This window comes from Maudiozyma barnettii (genome assembly GCF_903064755.1).
Source record: "Maudiozyma barnettii strain CLIB 1767 genome assembly, contig: KABA2_02, whole genome shotgun sequence".
Classification (NCBI taxonomy): Eukaryota; Fungi; Ascomycota; class Saccharomycetes; order Saccharomycetales; family Saccharomycetaceae; genus Maudiozyma; species Maudiozyma barnettii.
Window position 1 is genome coordinate 18,058 of NW_024545239.1, and position 21,261 is coordinate 39,318.

At 34.4% G+C, this 21,261-nt stretch overlaps 9 protein-coding genes across 9 annotated transcripts; 4 read left to right on the forward strand and 5 right to left on the reverse strand.

Moving 5' to 3' along the window:
- Positions 1 to 392: 392 nt before the first annotated feature.
- KABA2_02S00198 (putative asparagine synthase) lies at positions 393 to 1,973 on the forward strand (the record flags this gene model as incomplete). Its single annotated transcript, XM_041548709.1, has 1 exon — positions 393 to 1,973. The coding sequence occupies one exon, from the start codon at positions 393 to 395 to the stop codon at positions 1,971 to 1,973; it is 1,581 nt and encodes a 526-aa protein (XP_041404643.1).
- A 228-nt stretch (positions 1,974 to 2,201) lies between these two features.
- GIM5 (Gim5p) lies at positions 2,202 to 2,804 on the forward strand (the record flags this gene model as incomplete). Its single annotated transcript, XM_041548710.1, has 2 exons — positions 2,202 to 2,214; positions 2,347 to 2,804. 2 exons carry the CDS (start codon positions 2,202 to 2,204, stop codon positions 2,802 to 2,804), a joined length of 471 nt encoding a protein of 156 aa, XP_041404644.1.
- A 343-nt stretch (positions 2,805 to 3,147) lies between these two features.
- On the forward strand, positions 3,148 to 5,760 carry UTP14 (Utp14p; the record flags this gene model as incomplete). Its single annotated transcript, XM_041548711.1, has 1 exon — positions 3,148 to 5,760. One exon carries the CDS (start codon positions 3,148 to 3,150, stop codon positions 5,758 to 5,760), a length of 2,613 nt encoding a protein of 870 aa, XP_041404645.1.
- Positions 5,761 to 5,937: 177 nt separating this feature from the next.
- Positions 5,938 to 6,690, reverse strand: PRE8 (proteasome core particle subunit alpha 2; the record flags this gene model as incomplete). Its single annotated transcript, XM_041548712.1, has 1 exon — positions 5,938 to 6,690. One exon carries the CDS (start codon positions 6,688 to 6,690, stop codon positions 5,938 to 5,940), a length of 753 nt encoding a protein of 250 aa, XP_041404646.1.
- Positions 6,691 to 7,138: 448 nt separating this feature from the next.
- On the reverse strand, positions 7,139 to 10,891 carry RPM2 (ribonuclease P; the record flags this gene model as incomplete). Its single annotated transcript, XM_041548713.1, has 1 exon — positions 7,139 to 10,891. One exon carries the CDS (start codon positions 10,889 to 10,891, stop codon positions 7,139 to 7,141), a length of 3,753 nt encoding a protein of 1,250 aa, XP_041404647.1.
- Positions 10,892 to 12,221: 1,330 nt separating this feature from the next.
- Positions 12,222 to 13,607, reverse strand: ERG13 (hydroxymethylglutaryl-CoA synthase; the record flags this gene model as incomplete). Its single annotated transcript, XM_041548714.1, has 1 exon — positions 12,222 to 13,607. One exon carries the CDS (start codon positions 13,605 to 13,607, stop codon positions 12,222 to 12,224), a length of 1,386 nt encoding a protein of 461 aa, XP_041404648.1.
- A 1,576-nt stretch (positions 13,608 to 15,183) lies between these two features.
- Positions 15,184 to 17,274, forward strand: UFO1 (SCF ubiquitin ligase complex subunit UFO1; the record flags this gene model as incomplete). Its single annotated transcript, XM_041548715.1, has 1 exon — positions 15,184 to 17,274. The coding sequence occupies one exon, from the start codon at positions 15,184 to 15,186 to the stop codon at positions 17,272 to 17,274; it is 2,091 nt and encodes a 696-aa protein (XP_041404649.1).
- A 127-nt stretch (positions 17,275 to 17,401) lies between these two features.
- On the reverse strand, positions 17,402 to 18,436 carry AIM33 (cytochrome-b5 reductase; the record flags this gene model as incomplete). Its single annotated transcript, XM_041548716.1, has 1 exon — positions 17,402 to 18,436. One exon carries the CDS (start codon positions 18,434 to 18,436, stop codon positions 17,402 to 17,404), a length of 1,035 nt encoding a protein of 344 aa, XP_041404650.1.
- A 780-nt stretch (positions 18,437 to 19,216) lies between these two features.
- On the reverse strand, positions 19,217 to 20,794 carry ALO1 (D-arabinono-1,4-lactone oxidase; the record flags this gene model as incomplete). The annotated part of the gene is made up of 1 exon (XM_041548717.1): positions 19,217 to 20,794. The coding sequence occupies one exon, from the start codon at positions 20,792 to 20,794 to the stop codon at positions 19,217 to 19,219; it is 1,578 nt and encodes a 525-aa protein (XP_041404651.1).
- Positions 20,795 to 21,261: the final 467 nt, after the last annotated feature.

The following is a 21,261-nucleotide window of genomic DNA, read 5'->3' on the forward strand; positions in this document are numbered from 1 at the left end:
ATTTTTTGCTCACACTATGCGTCATGCAAGCCTTGGTGACAGTTATCGACATACCACAGCGAACCCAACTGGATTCTCGGCAATTACAGCACAAATTCTTATAATTTTTTTTTCTATGGCTCGTCTTGTTCGTTTTTTGTTTGTTTGATTTATATGACAGCGGGAGGGAGAGAACTCGTGTGAAGTTCCGTTAATGGATGTGACTGTTTACGGTAACTGCTAGAGAGCACCGCTATTTTCTATTCTACTGAAATTTTTCATTAGTTAAACAAGTTTTAAAGGCCATGGATCGATTCGATGAGCTACCATTGTTTAGGCAATTTGTCTCAAAGTTGTTGTATTTTTACTCTTTTTATCTGCAGAATAGGTGCTACTTACAAAATTTGGAAGAAATGTGTGGGATACTGTTGTTTAATAGCAATGTTCGTTGCCAAACTACTGCTCAGGATGTTTATTTGGAATATACCGAGGGGGATGATATTATAAAGCCTAGTGGGAAAGATGCTATAGATAAGATTGTACCCTATATTGTAGCTAGAGGACCCGATTTTTCATCTTTTAGGTGTCTGAAGGATGTGAATACATGTTGGTTCTCCTCAATATTATCATTGAGACAACCGTTCACAAAACAAAGTATTGTCATAGATGGAAAATTTGTATTACAATTCAATGGTGAATTATATAATAATGCAATTGACCAAAATGGGAATGATACACAATATATTGTGCAACTTTTATCTCAGATTAATGTCCTGGATAAATTATTGTCACAACAGCAGATCATCGATGTGATACGAGAATTGGATGGTGAATTTGCATATACTATTAGTGATCTGGTGAATGAAGTTATTTATTTTGGTAGAGATACGATTGGGAAGAGAAGTCTCAGTTATTGCACTGATTCAGAGACTCATGATTTATATGTAGCTAGTATTACAGGCACCACTTCAAAAGATTTTATAAATTGTATTGGAGGTCAAATATATATCTTTGATATCAAGGAAAGAAATTTTATTAATACAACGTGTACTATACGAAATAGTCCATACAATGTTACCTCTATGATTGATGAAGATATGAAAGGTCTTATCACTATTACAAATGAATTGTTCCAGCAATTGACGAATGCCGTCTCTAAGAGAATTACTACTATTCATCCAACTCATATTGAAAACTCACCTATTGCAGTATTATTTTCTGGCGGATTAGATTGTTCAGTCATTGTAGCATTGATCTGTGAAGAATTAATGAAGATACCTAGTAATAGTACAGTAGTGGAATTATTAAATGTCGGGTTTGAAAACCCAAGAACTGGATTGCAACCTGCTGTTACACCTGATAGGAAACTTGCGGTTTCAAGTGCAAAAATCCTAAAAGAATTATACCCTGATGTGGATATACGGTTAGTAGAGGTCGATGTACCTTACAAAGAATATTTAAAAGTAAGGCCAAATATTATTGATTTCATGTACCCTAAAAATACGGAGATGGATCTTTCCATTGCCATTGCGTTTTACTTTGCATCAAGAGGTCATGGATTCATTACTAAGGATGATGGGACAAGGTATCAATATAATCGTAAAGGGGTTGTGTTGTTTAGTGGACTTGGTGCAGATGAATTATATGGTGGATATCATAAATTTGCAAATAAGACCACTCCAGAACTTGTAGAGGAACTGGTTAGACAAATTAATAATATACATGACAGAAATCTAAACAGAGATGATAAAGTTATAGCAGAAAATGGTGTAGAGGTCAGATACCCATTTCTTGATGAATCTGTCCTTAAGTATTCCACATCGTTGATCCCAATTAATTACAAGATAAACAAACATATCCTTCGTAATGTAGCGAGAATGAAATTAAATCTGGGTACTATTGCTGAAGAGCCAAAACGTGCCATCCAGTTTGGTTCAAAAAGTGCAAAGATGACTAAAGATGGTAACAAAAATGGAACTGATATACTTAAATAGATATATAAATTTATAGATCAAAAGGGTACAACTTTTTTTCTCACTATTAACGATATGAAGCTGAATCTTGAATTAATTGGTTTTCTTATAGTTAGCGGCTCTCATGAAAATTTCAATCATAACAAAAAATAAAGTTGTACAGTATGTATAACAGCAACATATGTCACAATACATACAGAGAGAGTAATTGAAACATCTTTTCTACAATATAAGTATACCATCAATATAATGTCTCAAAAAAGTATGTAAAGCCATAAATTCAGCTCAAGATTTTTCAGAGTTTTGATCTTTATGCGTGTTTTATTCTGTTTTATCGGTTTCTTTTATTAACTCTGTAAATATGTGCCTTGCGCAACTACATCATTATGATCAGTCGATCTTACACAATTGAACCCTGAACAACTAAACGCTGTCAAGCAACAATTTGACCAAGAACTGAACCATTTCACCCAATCTTTACAAGCATTGATAGTCGCTAAAAATAAATTCTCTGAATGTGTATCAGATATTAAAACCGTTTCGGAAGAGGCAAACAAGAACCAAACTTTATTAATACCTGCATCAGCATCTTTGTATATCCCTGGCCACATAAAAGACAATACTAAGTTTATGGTAGATATAGGGACAGGTTATTATGTCGAAAAAGATGCCAAGGACGCCATTACATTTTACGAAAAGAAGATAGAAAAATTGAATAACGAATCTACTCAAATACAAAATATTATAAAGGATAAATCGCAATCATCATTAGCTATTGAGTCTCAAATAAGACAACTAGCAGTGAGACAGCATGAAGCAGCCAAACAGGAAGCTGTTGCTGCTGCCAAATGATTTTCGTAATTGATTAATTCCCTATTTATATATGGCCATCAGCAATTATGTATCTGTTTAGCGTATTAGGTAATAGTTACCAAATTAAGTAATTATTATGATGCATTTACCGTAATAGGAAATACAACCTTTTCAAAAGAAAATTTTTCTTTGGCTCTGCGCTTGAAAAATTTATCGATGCGATGAGCTTCAGGTTTGACAATGTAACTAATATATAAAACATGGTAAACATAACCAACAACTTCATTATATATTTGAAATTTTTTACTTGTGTGCATACCGTAAGTTACAATCTATACATAGAGAATATAAAATAACATCTTTATAAAATTAACCATAAAAGATGGCTAAAAAATCCAAATCCAAATCAAGAAGTAAGAGTTCTAAGAGAGTTTTAAATGCTCTAGAGATCGCCGAAAGAGAACTTGAAGGTTCTGCATCTGATGGAGACAGTGATAATTATAATCCACGTAAAAATGGGACAGTTGTCAACCTTTTGAAGAAGTCCGAGAGAAGGAATGAGAGTGATTCTGACGTAATGTCAGATGGGTCCTTCGAAGATGAAGAGCTGGACTCTGACGAAGCCTTGGATTCTGGTGATGAGTTAGGTAAACTTGGTAAAGAAGGAGATGTTGATGTGGATAATTTAAGTGATGGTGGTTATACCTCTATTGAAGAAGGTGAACTGATGTCGTTATCTCAAATTTGGGATATGGATAGTACTAAGACTAAACAATCTAAAGGAGACAAAAATGTACCAGCAGAAGATGAAGATACTCCATTAAAATTTCAAGATTCAGATATAGAATCTAGTGATGAAGAATCAGGTAGTGAAGGAAGTTCTGATGACGAGGGAGAAGATGATGAATCAAGCGACGATCCATTTGACGAGATTTCAGAAGATGATGAAGACATTGAACTGAAGACAATTACCTCAAATCTATTGAAAGATGCATCAAAGAATTCTTCAAAAAGGTTAGCAACATATGGTACTGGTGAGGAAAATGAATATATTTTGCCATCCATTAAAGAAAATGAAGGTACCCAAAAATTAAGTTTATCTGATATGATGAATATTGTTGATGATAAGCAAATTATAGAGAAGGCAACTTTGTTGAAAGGTGAGGGTGCAGCCACCGCAATTCCCCTTCCACAAAGAATTCAACAGAGAAATGAACGTAAAGCAGCTTATGAAATATCTAAAGACGAAGTTAGTAGATGGTCTGACGTTGTTAAACAAAATAGAAGGGCAGAACATCTGTCGTTCCCAATGAACCAAAAAGTAGAACACCAGGAGGCCTCTGTATTTACAACGTCTGTATCTGAGAACACTTCGAGTTCTTTACAGGATAAGGTTAGAAATGTCTTAGAACAATCTAATTTGGTTGATCCCGAAAAAGAGGCTACGTTTGAAGACCTGCATACTGCCAAGATGACTCCAGAAGAAATGAAGAAGAGAACTGTTGAAATGAGATTGATGAGAGATCTTATGTTCCGTGAGGAGAGAAAGGCAAGAAGAATAAAGAAAATCAAGTCTAAGGCATATCACAGAGTTAAAAATAAGGAGATTCAGAGAAATAGAGAAAAGGCAGGTATATCGGATGAAAGCGACACAGAGCTAGATATTGCAAGAGCTAAAGAAAGAATGACATTGAAACATAAGACTAACTCCAAGTGGGCAAAGGACATGATCAAGCATGGTATGACAAATGATGCTGAGACGAGAGACGAGATGGAAGAAATGCTAAGGCAAGGGGAAAGGTTGAAAGCAAAAATTCAAGACAGAAATTCAGATGATGAAGATGAACGTAAAGGTTTAAGTGATATTGAGACTGAACAGGTTGATGAAGTCGAAAATACTAAAATGAAGGATGTACTTGGTAAAACAGGTGTCATGAACATGGCATTTATGAGAAACGCTGAAGCTAGAGAAAAGGAAGCTAACCTTCAAAATATTGCTAATATAAGGGCTTTTGAGAATGGTGAAGATCCGATTAACTCCGACGCTGATCATGATGAAAATATTCAACTCAACAGAGGTAGGAGGGTATATGTTCCAAGTAACTTGATAAAAAAGAAGGAAGCAGAAGAGGCGGATGAAGAATTGAAGGAGGAAATTCGTATTGACAATTCCAGAAACTTATCCAATAGACTAAATAAAAACACCCTATCTTCAAAATCAGCCAATGGTCATGATTCAGATGCTGCAAACGAAACAGTGGGAGGGCCACAAGAACCAGCTAATCCATGGTTAGTTGGTAGTGATGATGAATCAAATAAAAACGTAAAACGTTCTACAAAGGTTTCAATTGTCGATAAGGATAGCTCCAAGGAAACAAAGAGAACCCAAAAAATTGAAAAGAAGTTAGCAAAACAAGATAGAAAGAATAAAAAAGATACATCCAATGATGATGGGGAGTTGCTGCTCGATTCAGAAATATCCAATAAACTGAACATTGTTGATCCTTATGGTGGTTCTGACAATGAATTTGATGGTGAATTTTCCTTTAAACAACAAGATGTTATTGCGGATGCTTTTGCTGGTGATGATGTTATCGCCGAATTTGAAAATGAGAAGAAGAGAGTTGCTGATGACGATGATGATAAAGAAGAGGATGTTACCTTACCTGGCTGGGGTGACTGGGCAGGTAGTGGTACTCAACCTAGAATGAAGAGGTCTATAAAGAAGATCAAGGGTGTTGTACAAAAAGATAAAAGAAAAGATAGAAGGTTACAAAATGTGATCATAAACGAAAAGATAAATAAGAAGAATTTAAAGTACCAATCATCAGCAGTTCCTTTCCCATTCGAGAATAAGGAGCAATATGAGAGATCTTTACGTATGCCTTTGGGTCAACAATGGACTTCAAGAAAATCGCATCAAAACTTAATTAAACCAAGAATTATGACTAAACCTGGTGAAGTTATCGATCCGCTAAAGGCACCATTTAAATAGTTTTATATAAATGCATCAATGTTACTATAATAATAAAATAAATAATAATGTAACATAATTTGGATCTTTCTAATCGTACCCGTATCGGCGAGTCAGTATCGGTCGGTTTGATCTGTATGTGATGTTGTTTGTCTACCTATATTTATATACATATAAACGATTTCATGAATACCTTACTTATAGAGCTTCAAGTCTGTCATTAATCTCTTGAGAGGTTAGTTTCCTAAATCTAGGACCCTTATCCTTTGGAACACCGGTATAACCCAAAAGATCATCATTAGTGTCACCCACTATGGCAATTTCTATTGTGTTACCATTAAATTCACCTTCAATAGACTCTTTTAGTGTCAATAGAGCAATATGAATAGCATCTTCCAATTCTAACTCGTCATTCCATCTCTTTTCCAAAAAGGTCTTTGCTGCAGTAGACCCTTTCCCTATAGCAGTAGCCTTCCATGGGAAATAAGAACCTGATGGATCAACTTGGTACAGCGAAAACCCTTTATGATCATCAAACCCTGCCACCAGGAGCGATACACCGAATGGTCTGACACCCCCAGATTGTGTAGCTTCTTGCATGATTTCAGCAATCTCGGACACTAATAATTTGGTTGGAGGATATTCATTGTATATTCTTTTATAGTTTGTATGAGCAACTTTTCTAGATTTATCAATTAAAACTCTATAGTCTGGACCCATACCTGAATACACGGCACCTATATCTGGAGTAATTAATTCAATTTTTGATAAAGTTTCGGTCAATGCAAGTGGAGAAGACGACTTCTTTTCGGTTGCAATCACTACACCATTAGTAGCTTTAATACCAAGTGATGTAACACCTTGTTTAACAGCAGTCAATGCATAATCAATTTGGCCTAATTTCCCACTTGGGGAGAAGGTTGTCAGAGAGAAAGAATATCTGTCAGTCATTATCTATGAAACTTCCTAAAATTCCTTGTTATATTTAATCAATTCCTAAGGATTCGGACAACTAATATTTCGTTATGCCAATATGTGTTCTTACACAGCTATAAACAATATTTTTTACTATCTTCTCTTCCATGTTAAATGTATATAGATGTATGTGCGTGGTATCTTTAAAATATATGGTATGTATTTGCCACCTTCAGAGAAAAGGGCTCTCCCTCGCTCTATGAACTTTTTGCAGGATTAAGAGCCTCAATGGTGAAAATAGGCTGTAGAGCAGAAGAAAAACTTACATGCCGGGTAAACTTCACCACAACGAATATGACAATAAACCTTAACTAGAGACTTAGTTTCCATATATGCTGTTCATACTTAACTCTTAAGTACTATTATAAAATGAAAATTATGTTATTATATATTAATTATATATTAATAATTTAAATGCTGTGTTTTATAAAATAATTGGGGATGAATGTTGTTGGTCAAGGAATGTCTTAAATTGTTCGACTTTAACGATCTTTGGTTGGTCACCCACTGCTTGGTATGCATGTATGATATCTTCGGCGATAATCTTCAAGGATGACTTATCAAAGTTCCACAAAAGGTTATGCTTTAAGGAAAGCGTGTTCGAAGTGGTATCTGGTTTCAGATATATTGTTTCTATGATGTTGTTGAAAAATGAATCGATTGAGAATGGTTCAACTTTCGACCATATATCTAATAATCTTTGCAGTTCAGAGACCTTGTAGTTCTGTATTTTTAAGAAAGCCTTGAAACGGTAAAATGTCTTTAGTTTTAATTGAAATTGTCTGACAATTTCAGTTTTGTTCAACAATCCCACGGTAATGTTTTGGTTCTCAAAAAATAATTTTGAGGCATCAACCAAATTGTTTAGCATCTGATCTAATACATTCTTATTTATCTGAAGTCTTTCTGCAAGTGTCAATGGATCACCAAGTAATTCAGAATGTTGATTATAATAATTTAATACCTCTGTAAAACCTCCAAAAGTTGATAGTTGATTAGAAAATTGTAGTGTATTCTCAGGATGATCCATAATTAACGAAGATTCAGTAGTAAAACTTTTTAGGAAATTGGCAAATGTTGAATAATCTTTAGACTTTCCACAAGTTTTGTCATCTTTATACTCTTCGCATAATTTCAATGTTTCATCAATCTTTAAGCTATCCAGTAAATATTCACATTTGATTTCAATAAGCTGGTCGCGGGATAAAGATGATTTGAATTTCTCAAACAACGTTTCGTATATTTTTATTTCTCCAGATCTAATAGTTGATTTTAGCAAAATATTAAGATTCAACACAGGGCAAATATCGTTGAATCTAACAATACTTTCATAATCACGGGCTTCGAATAATTTTTCATAGATTAAATCAATTGATTCTTTAAACTCTGCTTGAACAGTAATACTTTTGAAATTTTCTGGAAACTTCACAGTGGCAATGAATTGAGGACAAATATCTGTATGTTTCAATGAACGAAGGATCTTTGATAGTGATACATCCCTTAAGTAGTTCAACATAAACTTTTGAAAGAAAAATTGTTTCTCAAGTGATATTGTAGGATCCTTATTTGATTTCAAAAACAATAAAAACTCGATTTGTGTTGGAGCAATCTTGCTGATAATTAGATTGGTTAGGCTCTTTGACTCATCGACATCACCAACTGTAACAAATTCATAACATTTTTCAATGATATATTGATTGATGTATTTGTTTTTAATTAACTCTTTATAAGTATCATAACCAAAACAATATCCATCGTTAGATAACTTTTCGAAATCCTTAATCCCTGTGGATGGTGCATTTCTGATTTGGGATCCCAAACTTAGTGGGTATGATTTATCCCAATCCCCTGGATTATTAAAGTATTCTATTGTTTCTTCTGGTAAGCTTGATAATTTTACAGCTTGCGATACAACATGATGGACGTCGTTTGGATTGAAGTTCAATCTTTGATAATTAGTTGCCATCTTTTCAAATTTCTCGACTAAAGTTTTCTTAAATTGAGTAAACTCAGTCGCATTGTTTAATTTATTTTCCTCGGTTGGAACATATGTATCAAACTCAAATAATCTAATAATTAAACTGGATTGAAGTTCTAAGTAATGAGGATAAGAATTGAAATCTTTTGGTGCCTTCCACAATGCATCTAAGAATACAACAAGGCCATTGTAATTAATGTTAAAGTTTGTAATGTTTTCAGGGTTAAAATCGGTATTTTTACAAATAGTATCGAAAAATTTCATATTTAGAATGGCTTCTAAGATATCGGTGTTTCTTGTTGCGTCTGTAATTGCACTTAAGAATTGTAAATTGTTTATGTTATTTTGTCTGCTAATGGATTCATTTAATAGTAAATTACCTTGAGCTTCAACCATTCTTAATAAATAAGATGGAGTACAGTTGGTTGCAATCAGAAATTTAAATATACTTGGATATAAGTTAATATCGAATGTAAATGATTTAATAGTGGATTCTTCTAATAATCTAAATACCACATCTTGATCATTCAACTGTAATGCATAATTCATCAAAGAATTTAAAATCATTTCAGTGTGAATAGGATATAGAAGATAACTAGATAAATTTGTTTCTTTTGAAGTGCTAGTTACTCTTCCTCTATTGTAAAAGACTCTTTCCATTGGATATATGTAGTCGTATATTTTTTTGGTTAGTTCCCAATCATGGAATGAATTTGACATTAATTGTAAATAAAAGTCATAAGTAAATTCTGGGACCCATCTCAATTTCTTGAAACTAACCCATAACAAATAAGCCTTTTGAGCATCCAATTTACTTAATGAAATCAAATAGTTGGAAAGAATCAATTTGATATTTTCTGACATACCATCTCTCAATTTAATTTCATTGATTAAATTTTCAAAGATTTTATTGGATAGTGTAAGTTCTCCACTTTCCAAGAATCCAGTGATAAACATCGAATATATTTCGAATTGGTTTTCTTTTAATGAAAGAGAAGAATCCAATGGTAATAATAGCAAAAATTCTTGATATAAATCCTTCAAAAATGGTAAATCATTCGTAAGCTTGGCCAAGTTAATAAATGCAATAAAATAAAATGAGTCCTTAATGTATGATGCGGATGAATCAATAATAGTTGATTTGAAATAGTTTAAATTCGGAATCAAAGCTGTTGGTTGATTTTGACTGTTGATATTAAAGTATTTGAAAGGTGATCCTGAGAAGACGTTTAATGCTAATAGATAATAATTGATAGTTTCCTTCGACAATGCATTATTTTTCAATACTGTATGAAATAATTCGGAGCCAATCTTAAAGAAATCTAGACCATTTGGATTGTTTGATTCAAATGCCACAATAGAGTTTTTAAATATTTGCAACAGGACAATATTATAAATCTTTGTAGTTGGTTTTAATCTATTGTTTATAATATCGTGATAACAATTTAATAAAGAAAACATTTTTTCGTCCAGATTCTTGTTATTGACATCGAATACTCTCTTTGCAAACGAGTCCAAAATCTTTTCGTAAGTCTCTAATGGAACTACTATATTATTTCTTTTTAAAGATTGGTATAATGCATTTATTCTAGAGTATTCTTTCAAATTGTAACATCTATCTATCTGTTCAATATGAACTTTTAAATATTCCTTCGGGTTTAAATCGGTTTCTGTATCTTCTTCCCATACTTTCCCCTCATCGTTTGCAAATTCAGAATGTTGTGTTGTGGTATTATTATCTTTATTTTGAATATTTAGAGACTCATTTATTAGAGCATTATTATTATTATTATTATTTTGTGGCTGTAATTGTTGTTGATTTGTTATATTGGAATAGTATCTTTTAGATAAAGTTTGATTAATGGTAGAATCATAATAATGTGTAGAGCCGTAGTTGTTTGTGGTAGTCCCACTAGCTGTAATAATGTAATCATCATGATGTATGGCATCTTCAACTGTATTGAAATTTGTGTTTGCCCCAATCACTGGATGTGGTTGTAAATTAGGTAAGTGTGATTGAGTTTGAGCAGAGTCTAATTGAACCAACCCATGATTTTGTCTTAAATATTGTTGATATGAACTATCGAAGAAAGTTGGTGATGGCTTCTTATGTGAGGAAGCTGATCTGTGACAACCTTTAGCAAATTTCTTATATTTCAAAGATTTTAATGCTATTATTCTATTATTCGTTGGATGCATTTTTGTAATAAAGATAGAGAGAGTGAAAAGAAAAAAAAGTGAAATGAAATGAAATTAATTAATTAGTGAACAGATAGTCAATACTATAGGGTTGTTTTTATGAGCATAAAAATTAAAATTAAATCAAATTAAATTAAAATAAAAATAAAAAAGGTATTAGTTGAATTGTAGGTTTGGATAGTAATTAAATAGCAAATATAATGGAAAATAATTTATCTGCAGTAATGTATTCACTTTTATATATGTAATCAAAATTTAAAGCCAGTAGTAATTCTTTTCGAAATGGATCTGGTAAATGCTTATTGGACCTGAAGGTTGAAAAATAAATATAAAGAAATAGTTGTATGTTATTATAATATAATATAATGAAAAAAGCAAGTACGACGTTGACAAAATTTTTCACTTTCTTCCACTTTCAGGATTTAATGGACTTTTGAACAAAAAGAATAGGTAAGTAGACAAAGAGTTCTGTAGGTAAGTACTATCTTTCAATTATATTTCATTCAAAGTTATACCAGTTACTGCCATGCCATATCTAAAACGACGTCTTATTCACTGATTTACCCATTATGTATGGCAAACAAATTTAAAATTAGCTAGTTTACTATGAGTCTGCTATTATTTCGGTCCTTTTCCAACTGACAGCAACGCAAAGCACGTAGAGAAGAAGAAAAAACCAATGCAAAAAAACGGTCAGTGAATCCCTTCGCTTTTTGGTGAAAGAAACAAAGAGAAAGCGATGTGTTGCTGCGGACGTTTCTCTCTGGATGGACCGAGAAAGGGGACACGGTACGCAAAATAATTTTCCACTGCTCCCTTGATGCTGATTGGTCAGTTTGGTGCGTTGCAGCTAGCCGACCGAGTTCGGGGAAGAGTCACTCCCTCTCTTCTTCCTCCCGCGGTGTTCTTGTGGGTTGCTACGTTCGCCCCCATTCAGAGGGTGACAGAGGGCTTGCGGTGCCGACCAATCAGAATGGAGCAAAATCGGACGGTGACAGACCTGGCGGTATTATATCCGCGGGGTGCGGGGGCCCCAAAGGTTGACACACATAACAGAATATATTCGTCACTCGGTACGGCGGTGTTAATGGAAATTAACTGATCCCCCCCCATTCAAATCACAGCAAATGACATATAATGAAATAGAACAAGAATATAGAAAAACAAATATACTAGGCACGTATACATCTGTCTCTTTTGTTAATGAGGTCGTCTAAATTTTATTATTTTTTGATTATATATCATACGGAATATACATAGCAAGAAAGAGAATGAAACTATTGTTGTGGTAGTGGTGGTTCAATAAACTTTCTTTTTTTCAGTTTTTTTCTTAGTTTTTGATTTCGTAAGATCTTCTGAATTTTTCATCGACGTTAGTCAAGTAGTAAGTACCCTTTTGTAGTAAATCAATAGAGCCGACAGGTTTGAAATCTTTTTGTAAATGAGCGTTTTCTCTTAATGCAATGGCAGCCTCATATTCTTGTGGAGTTTGAGTGGTTCTTGAATCTAATTTGTGTTGGATATCAAGTATTTTGGCGATATAACTGATATCACCTTTAACTTTACAAGAGAATAAAGATGCAGCTAGACCGGACCCGTAAGAGAATAAACCGATTCTCTTATCTTGCAAATTATCGGAACCTGTATAATAAATCAAAGAAGCCAAAGCAGAATAGACAGAACCAGTGTACATATTACCTGTATTAGTTGGAACAATTAAAGAATTAGCAACTCTTTCCTTGTGGAATGGTTTGGCAACATTGACAAATGTTTTCTCTAAAGCTTTGTCTGTTAATGATTCCTCATAATCTTTTGTAGCCAAAGATGCATCAACTTCAGGGAATAGAGAAGGTTGTGCTTTGAAATCGTTATATAGTAATCTACCATAGGATTTAGTGACCAATTTACAAGTTGGCACATGGAAGACATTGAAATCAAAATGCTCAAGGACGTTAACAGATTCTGGACCTAATGGTTTTTCAGCAATACCTCTGGCAATTGCCTTCTTTGAATAAGATTTATATACTTGATCCAATGCTTTAACGTAACAAGTCAAAGAGAAATGACCATCAACATATGGGTATTCACTAGTGAAATCAGGCTTATAGAAATCGTAAGCGTGTTCCATGAATGAACCTCTAACGGAATCCATTACAATTGGAGCATCTGGACCGATCCATAGAGCAACAGTACCTGCACCACCAGTAGGTCTAGCGGCACCTTTATCATAGATGGCAATATCACCACAGACAACAATAGCATCTCTACCATCCCAACTAGAAGATTCCAACCAATTTAAAGAGTTGAATACGGCATTGGTACCACCGTAACAAGCATTGACGGTGTCGATCCCTTCAATATCAGTATTGTCACCAAACAATTGCATTAAGACAGACTTAACAGACTTAGATTTATCTAATAGAGTCTCAGTACCGACTTCAAGACGACCAATTTGGTTTGGATCAATCTTATAATGTTCCATTAATCTAGAACAAGCGGTTAACGACATGGAATATATATCTTCACGATCATTGACAAACCCCATATTGGTTTGACCTAGACCAATTGTGTATTTCCCAGTGGAGACACCGTCAAATTTTTCCAATTCTGCTTGGTTAACACATTGAGAAGGTAAATAAACTTCAATACCTTTGATCCCGATATTAGTAGGTCTTGGTGGTAAAGTGTCAGTCTTTTGTTTCTTCAATTCAGTCATTGTATATATATGTGTGTGTATGTGTGTGTATAATGTGAGGGTGTATATTCTCTGAGGATATATGGCAATGTAGCAATGTGAAATATGTATAAAAAGGTATCTATTTATTCCAATACTTTCCTTTCAATCTATTATCTTTTTGCTCCCTTTATATAGAGATGCGTAACAGGAATTGGATGATGTTGTTTCTCTCATTTACCTCCAACCCTTTGAGAATTTTGGTTGCAGTGGCAGCTACTAGTTGCCTCTTAAAATTTCGATTCTCCAACGAAAAAGTCTTAACGAAGCTATTACTACTGCTACTGCGCGCGTTCACACCAAAATTTAAAATTTAATCGAACTCAACGAGAGAAGAGCAGCTGTGCCCGGGTCGAAATATCCGTAAACGCCAGCCGCCGCCGCCGCTGCCAACGGAATGTTTTTTTTTATTTAAACGAGCACAATACCTTAATAATGGAGTGCCACTAAGAGTGAAAGTACTGTGCAGCGCATTCCAATCCAGTTTTATTAACTGATATATTTTGGCATTTAAACGAGATGGGAATTTGATCGCCTCCAAGTGAGTACTCTCCCGTGTTGGAAGTAACTGAACTCAATAGATAAATGGAGAAACCGGTCCAGAGAAACAGAAACCCACCGAGGACGCATCGGATATTAGTCCTTGTCGTCGTTGTTAGTGAGAGTGTTGCGTTATATACATAGAGAGAGAGGACTTAAACGAACAATAGTTGTACAAGTATGTATGTATATGCTTGTATGGGGGTAAGAAGAAAGAGAAAATTGTGTATGGGATGGTACGTGTGGATCCGTTTTGGGCTGTTTGCCGCCAGGCAGATACCTATATGGGTGGATATTTCGGTGGAAGGTCCAAGGGTATGGTCTGCGACAGTCGTGATTCATTAGTGTAATCTTATTAAGTAAGAGAGTAATTGGTTGTTCATTATCATAACTCTATAAATAATTTTTATTTTCTTGGCAAATGATTACCTCTAGTAGATTTTCCTTAATAAAATATATTATTATGTACATACATTTAGTTTATTACATTCATTACCATGGGTGTATAAAGGTTAGTCTTGACTTAATCGTTGAAATTCTACTCCGATAAGACCGCCTGAAATTCCATGCTCTCAATGGTTTTCTTTTTCATTTGTTCAAGAAAAGCGGTCAATTACTATTGATATGAGATAATTAGATTGAAAATGTAATATGAATGGTTGCATTTCAATAATCATGTTTAACTGATAATCACATTAAGAAATAAATATTATGCGAGTCCAAATGACGTAGTAGTAATAAAAACTGTTGCGGTCACGTGGGATATTTGCACGTGACAACCACGTGCCCTGAAATTACTAATTTTTATGCAATTTCTTTTTTTCTCTGATTATTAGGTGGCTCACATATTATATAATTTTATATAGCATACACACACATATATATAATGCGATGAGCACATTGCAACATTTATATTTCTTTTAATAATTTATCAACCTAGTACAGGATTTCTCTTTCCAAGAAACTCAAACCATTGTTGTGATATTTATATCTCCATCTAAAAGACGTTTTGTCGGAGATGACTTCCATTACTCCTAACCAAACGCTAGAAACGTTACCAACAGAGATTTTATTTAATATATTTTCATATTTAGATGAGCCCGATTTATGTCATTTACAACAAATTTCAAAGACATTTAATGCATTAATTACAGCAGATGAATTATGGAAATATCTGTTTGTTGCAAGACTTGGTACTACTAAATTTCCATCATTAGCAAGATCACATGAATTCCATACAGAATATATTGCACGTAGAGATTATTTACTTCGTTGGAGACATAATAGAGTTGTACGTACAAAATATGCAGTCTCGCCATTTAGACCTGGTCCTGCAAACCAACTATTACAACAGCAGCAACAGCAACAAGGTATGCCTATTGAGAGTCTAGTATTTTCATATCCTCGTTGTGCTTGTTATAATGATGGTACCATTACATTGATTCATCTTCAAAATAAACGTTCAAGACAAAGATTGACTTATATTCCTTGTACAACCCCGCAAGGTTGTTCTACTTTAGATTTCTCTATCAATGCGGCTGTGTTTGGTAGATTTGATGGTCGTGTCTTTGGAAAATTATTAGGTAATAAATCATATTTGACACCAGCAACAGAATTTAATTCTACACATTCGACATGTGTCACTGCGATTGCATCTTTATTGAATGATACGTCTTCGAAGGAACATAAATGTGTTAGTGCATCTGAGAATGGGGAATTGATTTGGTGGGAAGATACCAAACGAGTGGCATTCATGAAACCAACAATTGGACTGATTTGGAAACTATATTATTGGAAGGATTTCACATTAGCATTGGATCATAAAAGAATATATGTAATTCAAAACCATTCAATTTTGCATTCATTAGCTTTACCATTAAATATAATACGGTCATCGGGAAATCTTCAACAATCTAGCACCACAACAACCCAAGATATTTTACAATTTATTAATGTAGATTTTGGGTCTCGTACGCTTGTAATGACTAGTAACTCTGAAGTATATACAATCTGTTTTGATCCAAATAATGCCTTTGGAACCACTCAGACAATGCAAATTAAAGATATTTTCCCAAACATTTCAAGCACCATTACAAACGTATACATGGATGAGACTACATCTATTAAAGAACAAGATTTTTCATTGGCAGGTAAGGATGGTTGTTACATGGCATTACTTACATCAGATAATGATATTGCAATTATTAATGTACGAAACATTGCGTCTACAATAAAAATTCAAACCACAATAAGTTTCGATGAACAGATTCATACAGTGAAAGTGACAAATTTATTAGTGGTCGTAGCCATTGCAAATCAGATTCATTTGTTAGATTCATCAACGGGCTCGCCTATAAAAGTCATCCAGAAGACTGATAAATATCCCCAATTTTTGGATATTTCCGAAAATAAAGTCCTGGTAGGAAGTGGTAATGTATTGCATTTATTAGAGTTTATCTCTAGTAAAAATAAAGGCCCGGGGGATGATGACATTACATTGGGGACGAAATCTTCCTCCTCGAATCGTAACCGTAGTAACAAATGGATTGAAACGTTAAACTCCGAAATGGATACTTTTGACGAGGAAGAAACGTATAGACATGATCAACGACTAGAGCATCATAGACTATTAGAGACATATGGTGGTGATATTACACCAACCTCAAGGAATAACGAACAGTTATTAACTGTCGCAAACGCCGATAACGAAGAAGATGTTCAATTGAGGATTGCATTGTTGGAATCCCAATCAACTACATTGCAAGAGAATAGTACTGTAGATGATGATGAAGAGGAACAATTAAGGAGGGCTATTGAAGAATCTCAACGGATTCTTGAACGGATAAATGATGATAATTCTCCAAATACAAACTTGGGTGACCTTGCAGAAGGTGATGATGAATTCAGACGGGCTCTGGAACTTTCAATGGCAGAAGAACAACAAAGAACTACGAGAACTATGCCAATTCCTAGTGGATCTGATATCTTATCTGATAATATACCTCGTGATACAGGTACTTCCACAAGAGCAAATGATCATTCAAGCACGATGTCCGAGGATGAAGAATTACAATTAGCCTTAGCGTTATCCCTAAGTGAAATAAATTAAATACCATATGCATTTTTTTTTTTAATTATTATTAATCATTATATATCAGGTAATATATCGTCATTCGTTCCTGTGTTTATGAAACTAAAAAAAAAAAATTGTGTCTCACATTATCATGAATATTCAATCAAAACACAAACACTTTATCATTACTTTTAGATTTTTGAAAGCCTTTGTTCCATCCCAGTTCTTTACTAAACCGTAGTACCAACTCATCCATCTCCAGAGGGCCACATACCAACATTTTATGATGTTTGTTATATTGAGGTAAATATTTCTGTAGCATTCTCTTTGTTATATAACCTCTTTCACCTTGCCAACCCTTCGGTGGATGATGTAACACATAATGTATTTGAAAATGTGGATGTTTTTTGGCCATTTCATCTAATTCATTCTTCAATAGGATATCATCTACTGTTTCATTTGCATATATGAGTGAAATATTTTCCAAATGGTAAGGGTTTGTTACTATTTCGTGTAGAACTTGTAATACAGGGGTAATACCCGATCCACCAGCTACTATTCCCAGTTGCGTTAATACATCACCATTAGGATTAGCATCTGTAAGGCTCTTTCTATAGTCCTCTATCTCCTTCTGTAGTGGGTACGACTGACTTTCTGAATTTGGATTTCCGAACGGTCCTCTAATCTCTACTGCCTGACCTATTTGTAAAGTAGATAAGTATTTAGACATTGTACCATTTGAATATGTTTTCACCATAAGTTGTAACTCTCTTGTACTTTCTTTTGGGAAAATCGGAGTATAGTAACGTACCACATATTTATCATTAATCTTCGCTCTCATTTGTATATGATGACCTAATGGTAAATGTAATGATCCTTCTGGATATTGTACATTGAATGTATATATAGATGTATCTTTTGAAATTTTTTTAATACCTGTAATATGAAATTGTGTCCATTTAGATCCATGCATTTTAAGTTTTACCACTGATAAAACTTTCTTACATTTAGCAGTCTTATTAAGATACGCAAGGATATACGTAATTGATATCAATATCGTAATTACCAGCAATGATAATCGTAACCTGGCCAAATATACGCCTGTCACGCATGCTAATACAAGTGCCAGCCGTATTGTAAACCTCAGATTCCTTATATTCCTAAAATAATTCTCCATGTTATCTAACCAGGACTTCATATTCTAACCTATACTTATTATTTAAAAAATTTCAATTATTCCAGGTAATAGCAGTAAAAGAATTAGAAATAAAAAAGTAAGGGTCAATTAATCAATATATCAAAATATCATTATATATATATATCAATAGATACTTACCTGCATATCATTATAGTCAATATAATGCTCCCAATGAAAAAGCTTATATTCCTCAAGGTTTAAGAAGAAAATCAGCACCCTCGAAGAGAACCTTCCAGTTAGATGTTACATAAGCCGTAGTATCTCCGCGGATATTCCCCTCACTCGTTTACGCCAACCACAGAGAAAATACGATTTACACGGATTTTTACTTCGCGGGTTTTTTTTGTTTTTCCTTCTGGCGCGCAGATCTGAAACTTTTCTGCCGGAATATAGTTCTTTAGAATCCGAGGTTGCGGAGCTAGCTCGGGTATGGAAGAATGTAGTCGAAGAGCTCCGCGGATGAGATCAGCAGAAACTCCTTCCCAGGCTGATGGCCTTTTCAATGGACATTAGTTGTAATATTAAACATATGTTGTATACAAGTATATATAGAGAAGAAGAAAAAAACATACTTAGAAGTTCTCTTATTGTAAAAGGGAAAGTCCTATTCGTGTCCACGGACATATATCAAAGAAAAAAGAAGGGAAGGTGGAGATGGGAAGCAACAGGCTGAACTGATTGAGGGTATATATGTTCTTTTGTATTTATGTGTACATCTCTCTCATTAAATAGGTATCAGTTTTGTTTTATTATTATTATTAATTTTTTAATTTTTTAATTTTACTCGTTAGCAACCCCGTTACGGACAGCCCATTCTTTGTTCATTAGGAAGACATTGTCCGGATCCTGTTGCTCTCTGATCTTTCTGAAAGCGACAAGATCGTCTCCGTACCATTCCTTGATCTTTCTTCCTAGACCTCTACCTTCGAAGTCATCATAATCAGACTCTTGCTTAACATCACCTGCAGTGTTATTAGAAGATCCTAAAAAGTTCTTTGCCCAGTGAGGTTTCCCCCCAGCAACAGACATGGTATCTTCAAATATTGAGTACCATTCATGAATTCTAGTATTGTAACCAAATGGTCTGTAAATGGTTGCATTGATGTATAAGGTCAATTGACTGTTGGTGACACTGTTCAATGGAGTGTATCTACAACCAGATGGAGTGTTATCCAAGTATGGACGTATGATGTTACCATATACAGTACCACGACTGGTGATAGTTCTATCCTTAGTATCAAGTGGTTCAGATGGTAGAGTGGTGTTGGAACAACGGATTTCCATTGGAACATGTACGTAAAATTCTTTGCTTTGGCTAGCTTGAGCAATGCTATGATCTAAGGAACGTAGGATTTGTGGACCATTCTCTAATGGACACCCCCATTCGTTAACAAATTGAGAAAATAAACAATCCATATTGAAGGCCTTTACGGAAGTCGCGACGGTGGTACTTCCATTACCTTTACTGCCAAGTTTACCGTATTGTCTTTGGAAAACAAATCTTTCGACATATGGAGTTAATGGAGTATATACTCTACAAGATAACCATAATAACGTTTCATAGAAGACTCTACCTAGAGTAGTGCCCCACCAGCTCTTACGTGACTTAGTTGGTTTAGCTTCAGTCTTATCACCTCTCCATAGAACACATTTATGAGAGTATGGGTACCACCAGACTCTAATGAATTCAGATGAGGTCCATAGAGTATCCCAACTTTCTAATAAATCTTCAAATGTAATAACTTCTTCAGTAGCCTTGATATTGAATGCAGGGACAACACGAACTGTAGCTCTTACAATTATACCGATCTTACCTAATGAAAGCAAAGCAGCTTTAAACACCTCAGGGTGGTTTTCAGAGTCCAAAAACATAACTTCCCCTAAACCATTGACCACAGTTAGGTTAACAATATTAGATGATACCAGACCATGAAATGGTGAGGACCCATGAGTACCCGTAGATATGATCCCTGCAATACTTTGTTCGGATATAGAACCCAAGTTTTGAACTGCATAGTTCTTTGTAGCAACATATTCATTTATTTGGAACACACGAATACCGGCCTCGACAGAAACATCCGCGTAATGTAAATCCTTAAACTCTTCAAAACCTAAAACCTTGTTCAATTTATCTAAATTCATCAACCATTCACTTGTGATGCACATGTTACTAGGGGAATGACCTGATCCAACAGTAACAATAGTCTTACCTAAAGCTTTTGCATTCTTTATGACGCTAGCAACTTCATCTATAGTAGTTGGTTGGAAATATAATTGAGGTTTGCAACTGTAGATTCCAGCCCAATTCTTGAACTTATAGTCCTTCTGCATAATATCTTGCAGTGCTTCCAATGCCATGTTTGTTAGTTCCGGGTTGTTCAATACCAGCGTTAAATAGAAATAGGAAATATAACAACTAGACTAACCAAATGGATATAAATGTTTGCTAAGTATATGTTGTATATAGTAGACAAACTCCAATTGTAAATACTTCTAACTTTATATTCAATCAGACTTATTGTTTTGCTTAATATCCGCAGCAATGGTGACCCCTTGGCTCAAACGTCAACTTCAGAAAGTTCCGTGTTTATTCCTTTACTATATTGGTTTTTTTCTCTGAAAATTTTTTGTTTTCCTCCGAGGTCAGCGTTCTTCCTCATCGCGACACAGTTGGTAGCCAGTTAGTAGTCACATCTCGTTGTAATGTTTAACAACCTTGAGATAATCAAAGGATTTCGACTTCTCAGTTAGTGTTACTTTAGACAAAATATCTTTGAAATTCAGTATTGGTGTTAAATATCGTAGGGGAATAGGCGAGCGAAGCA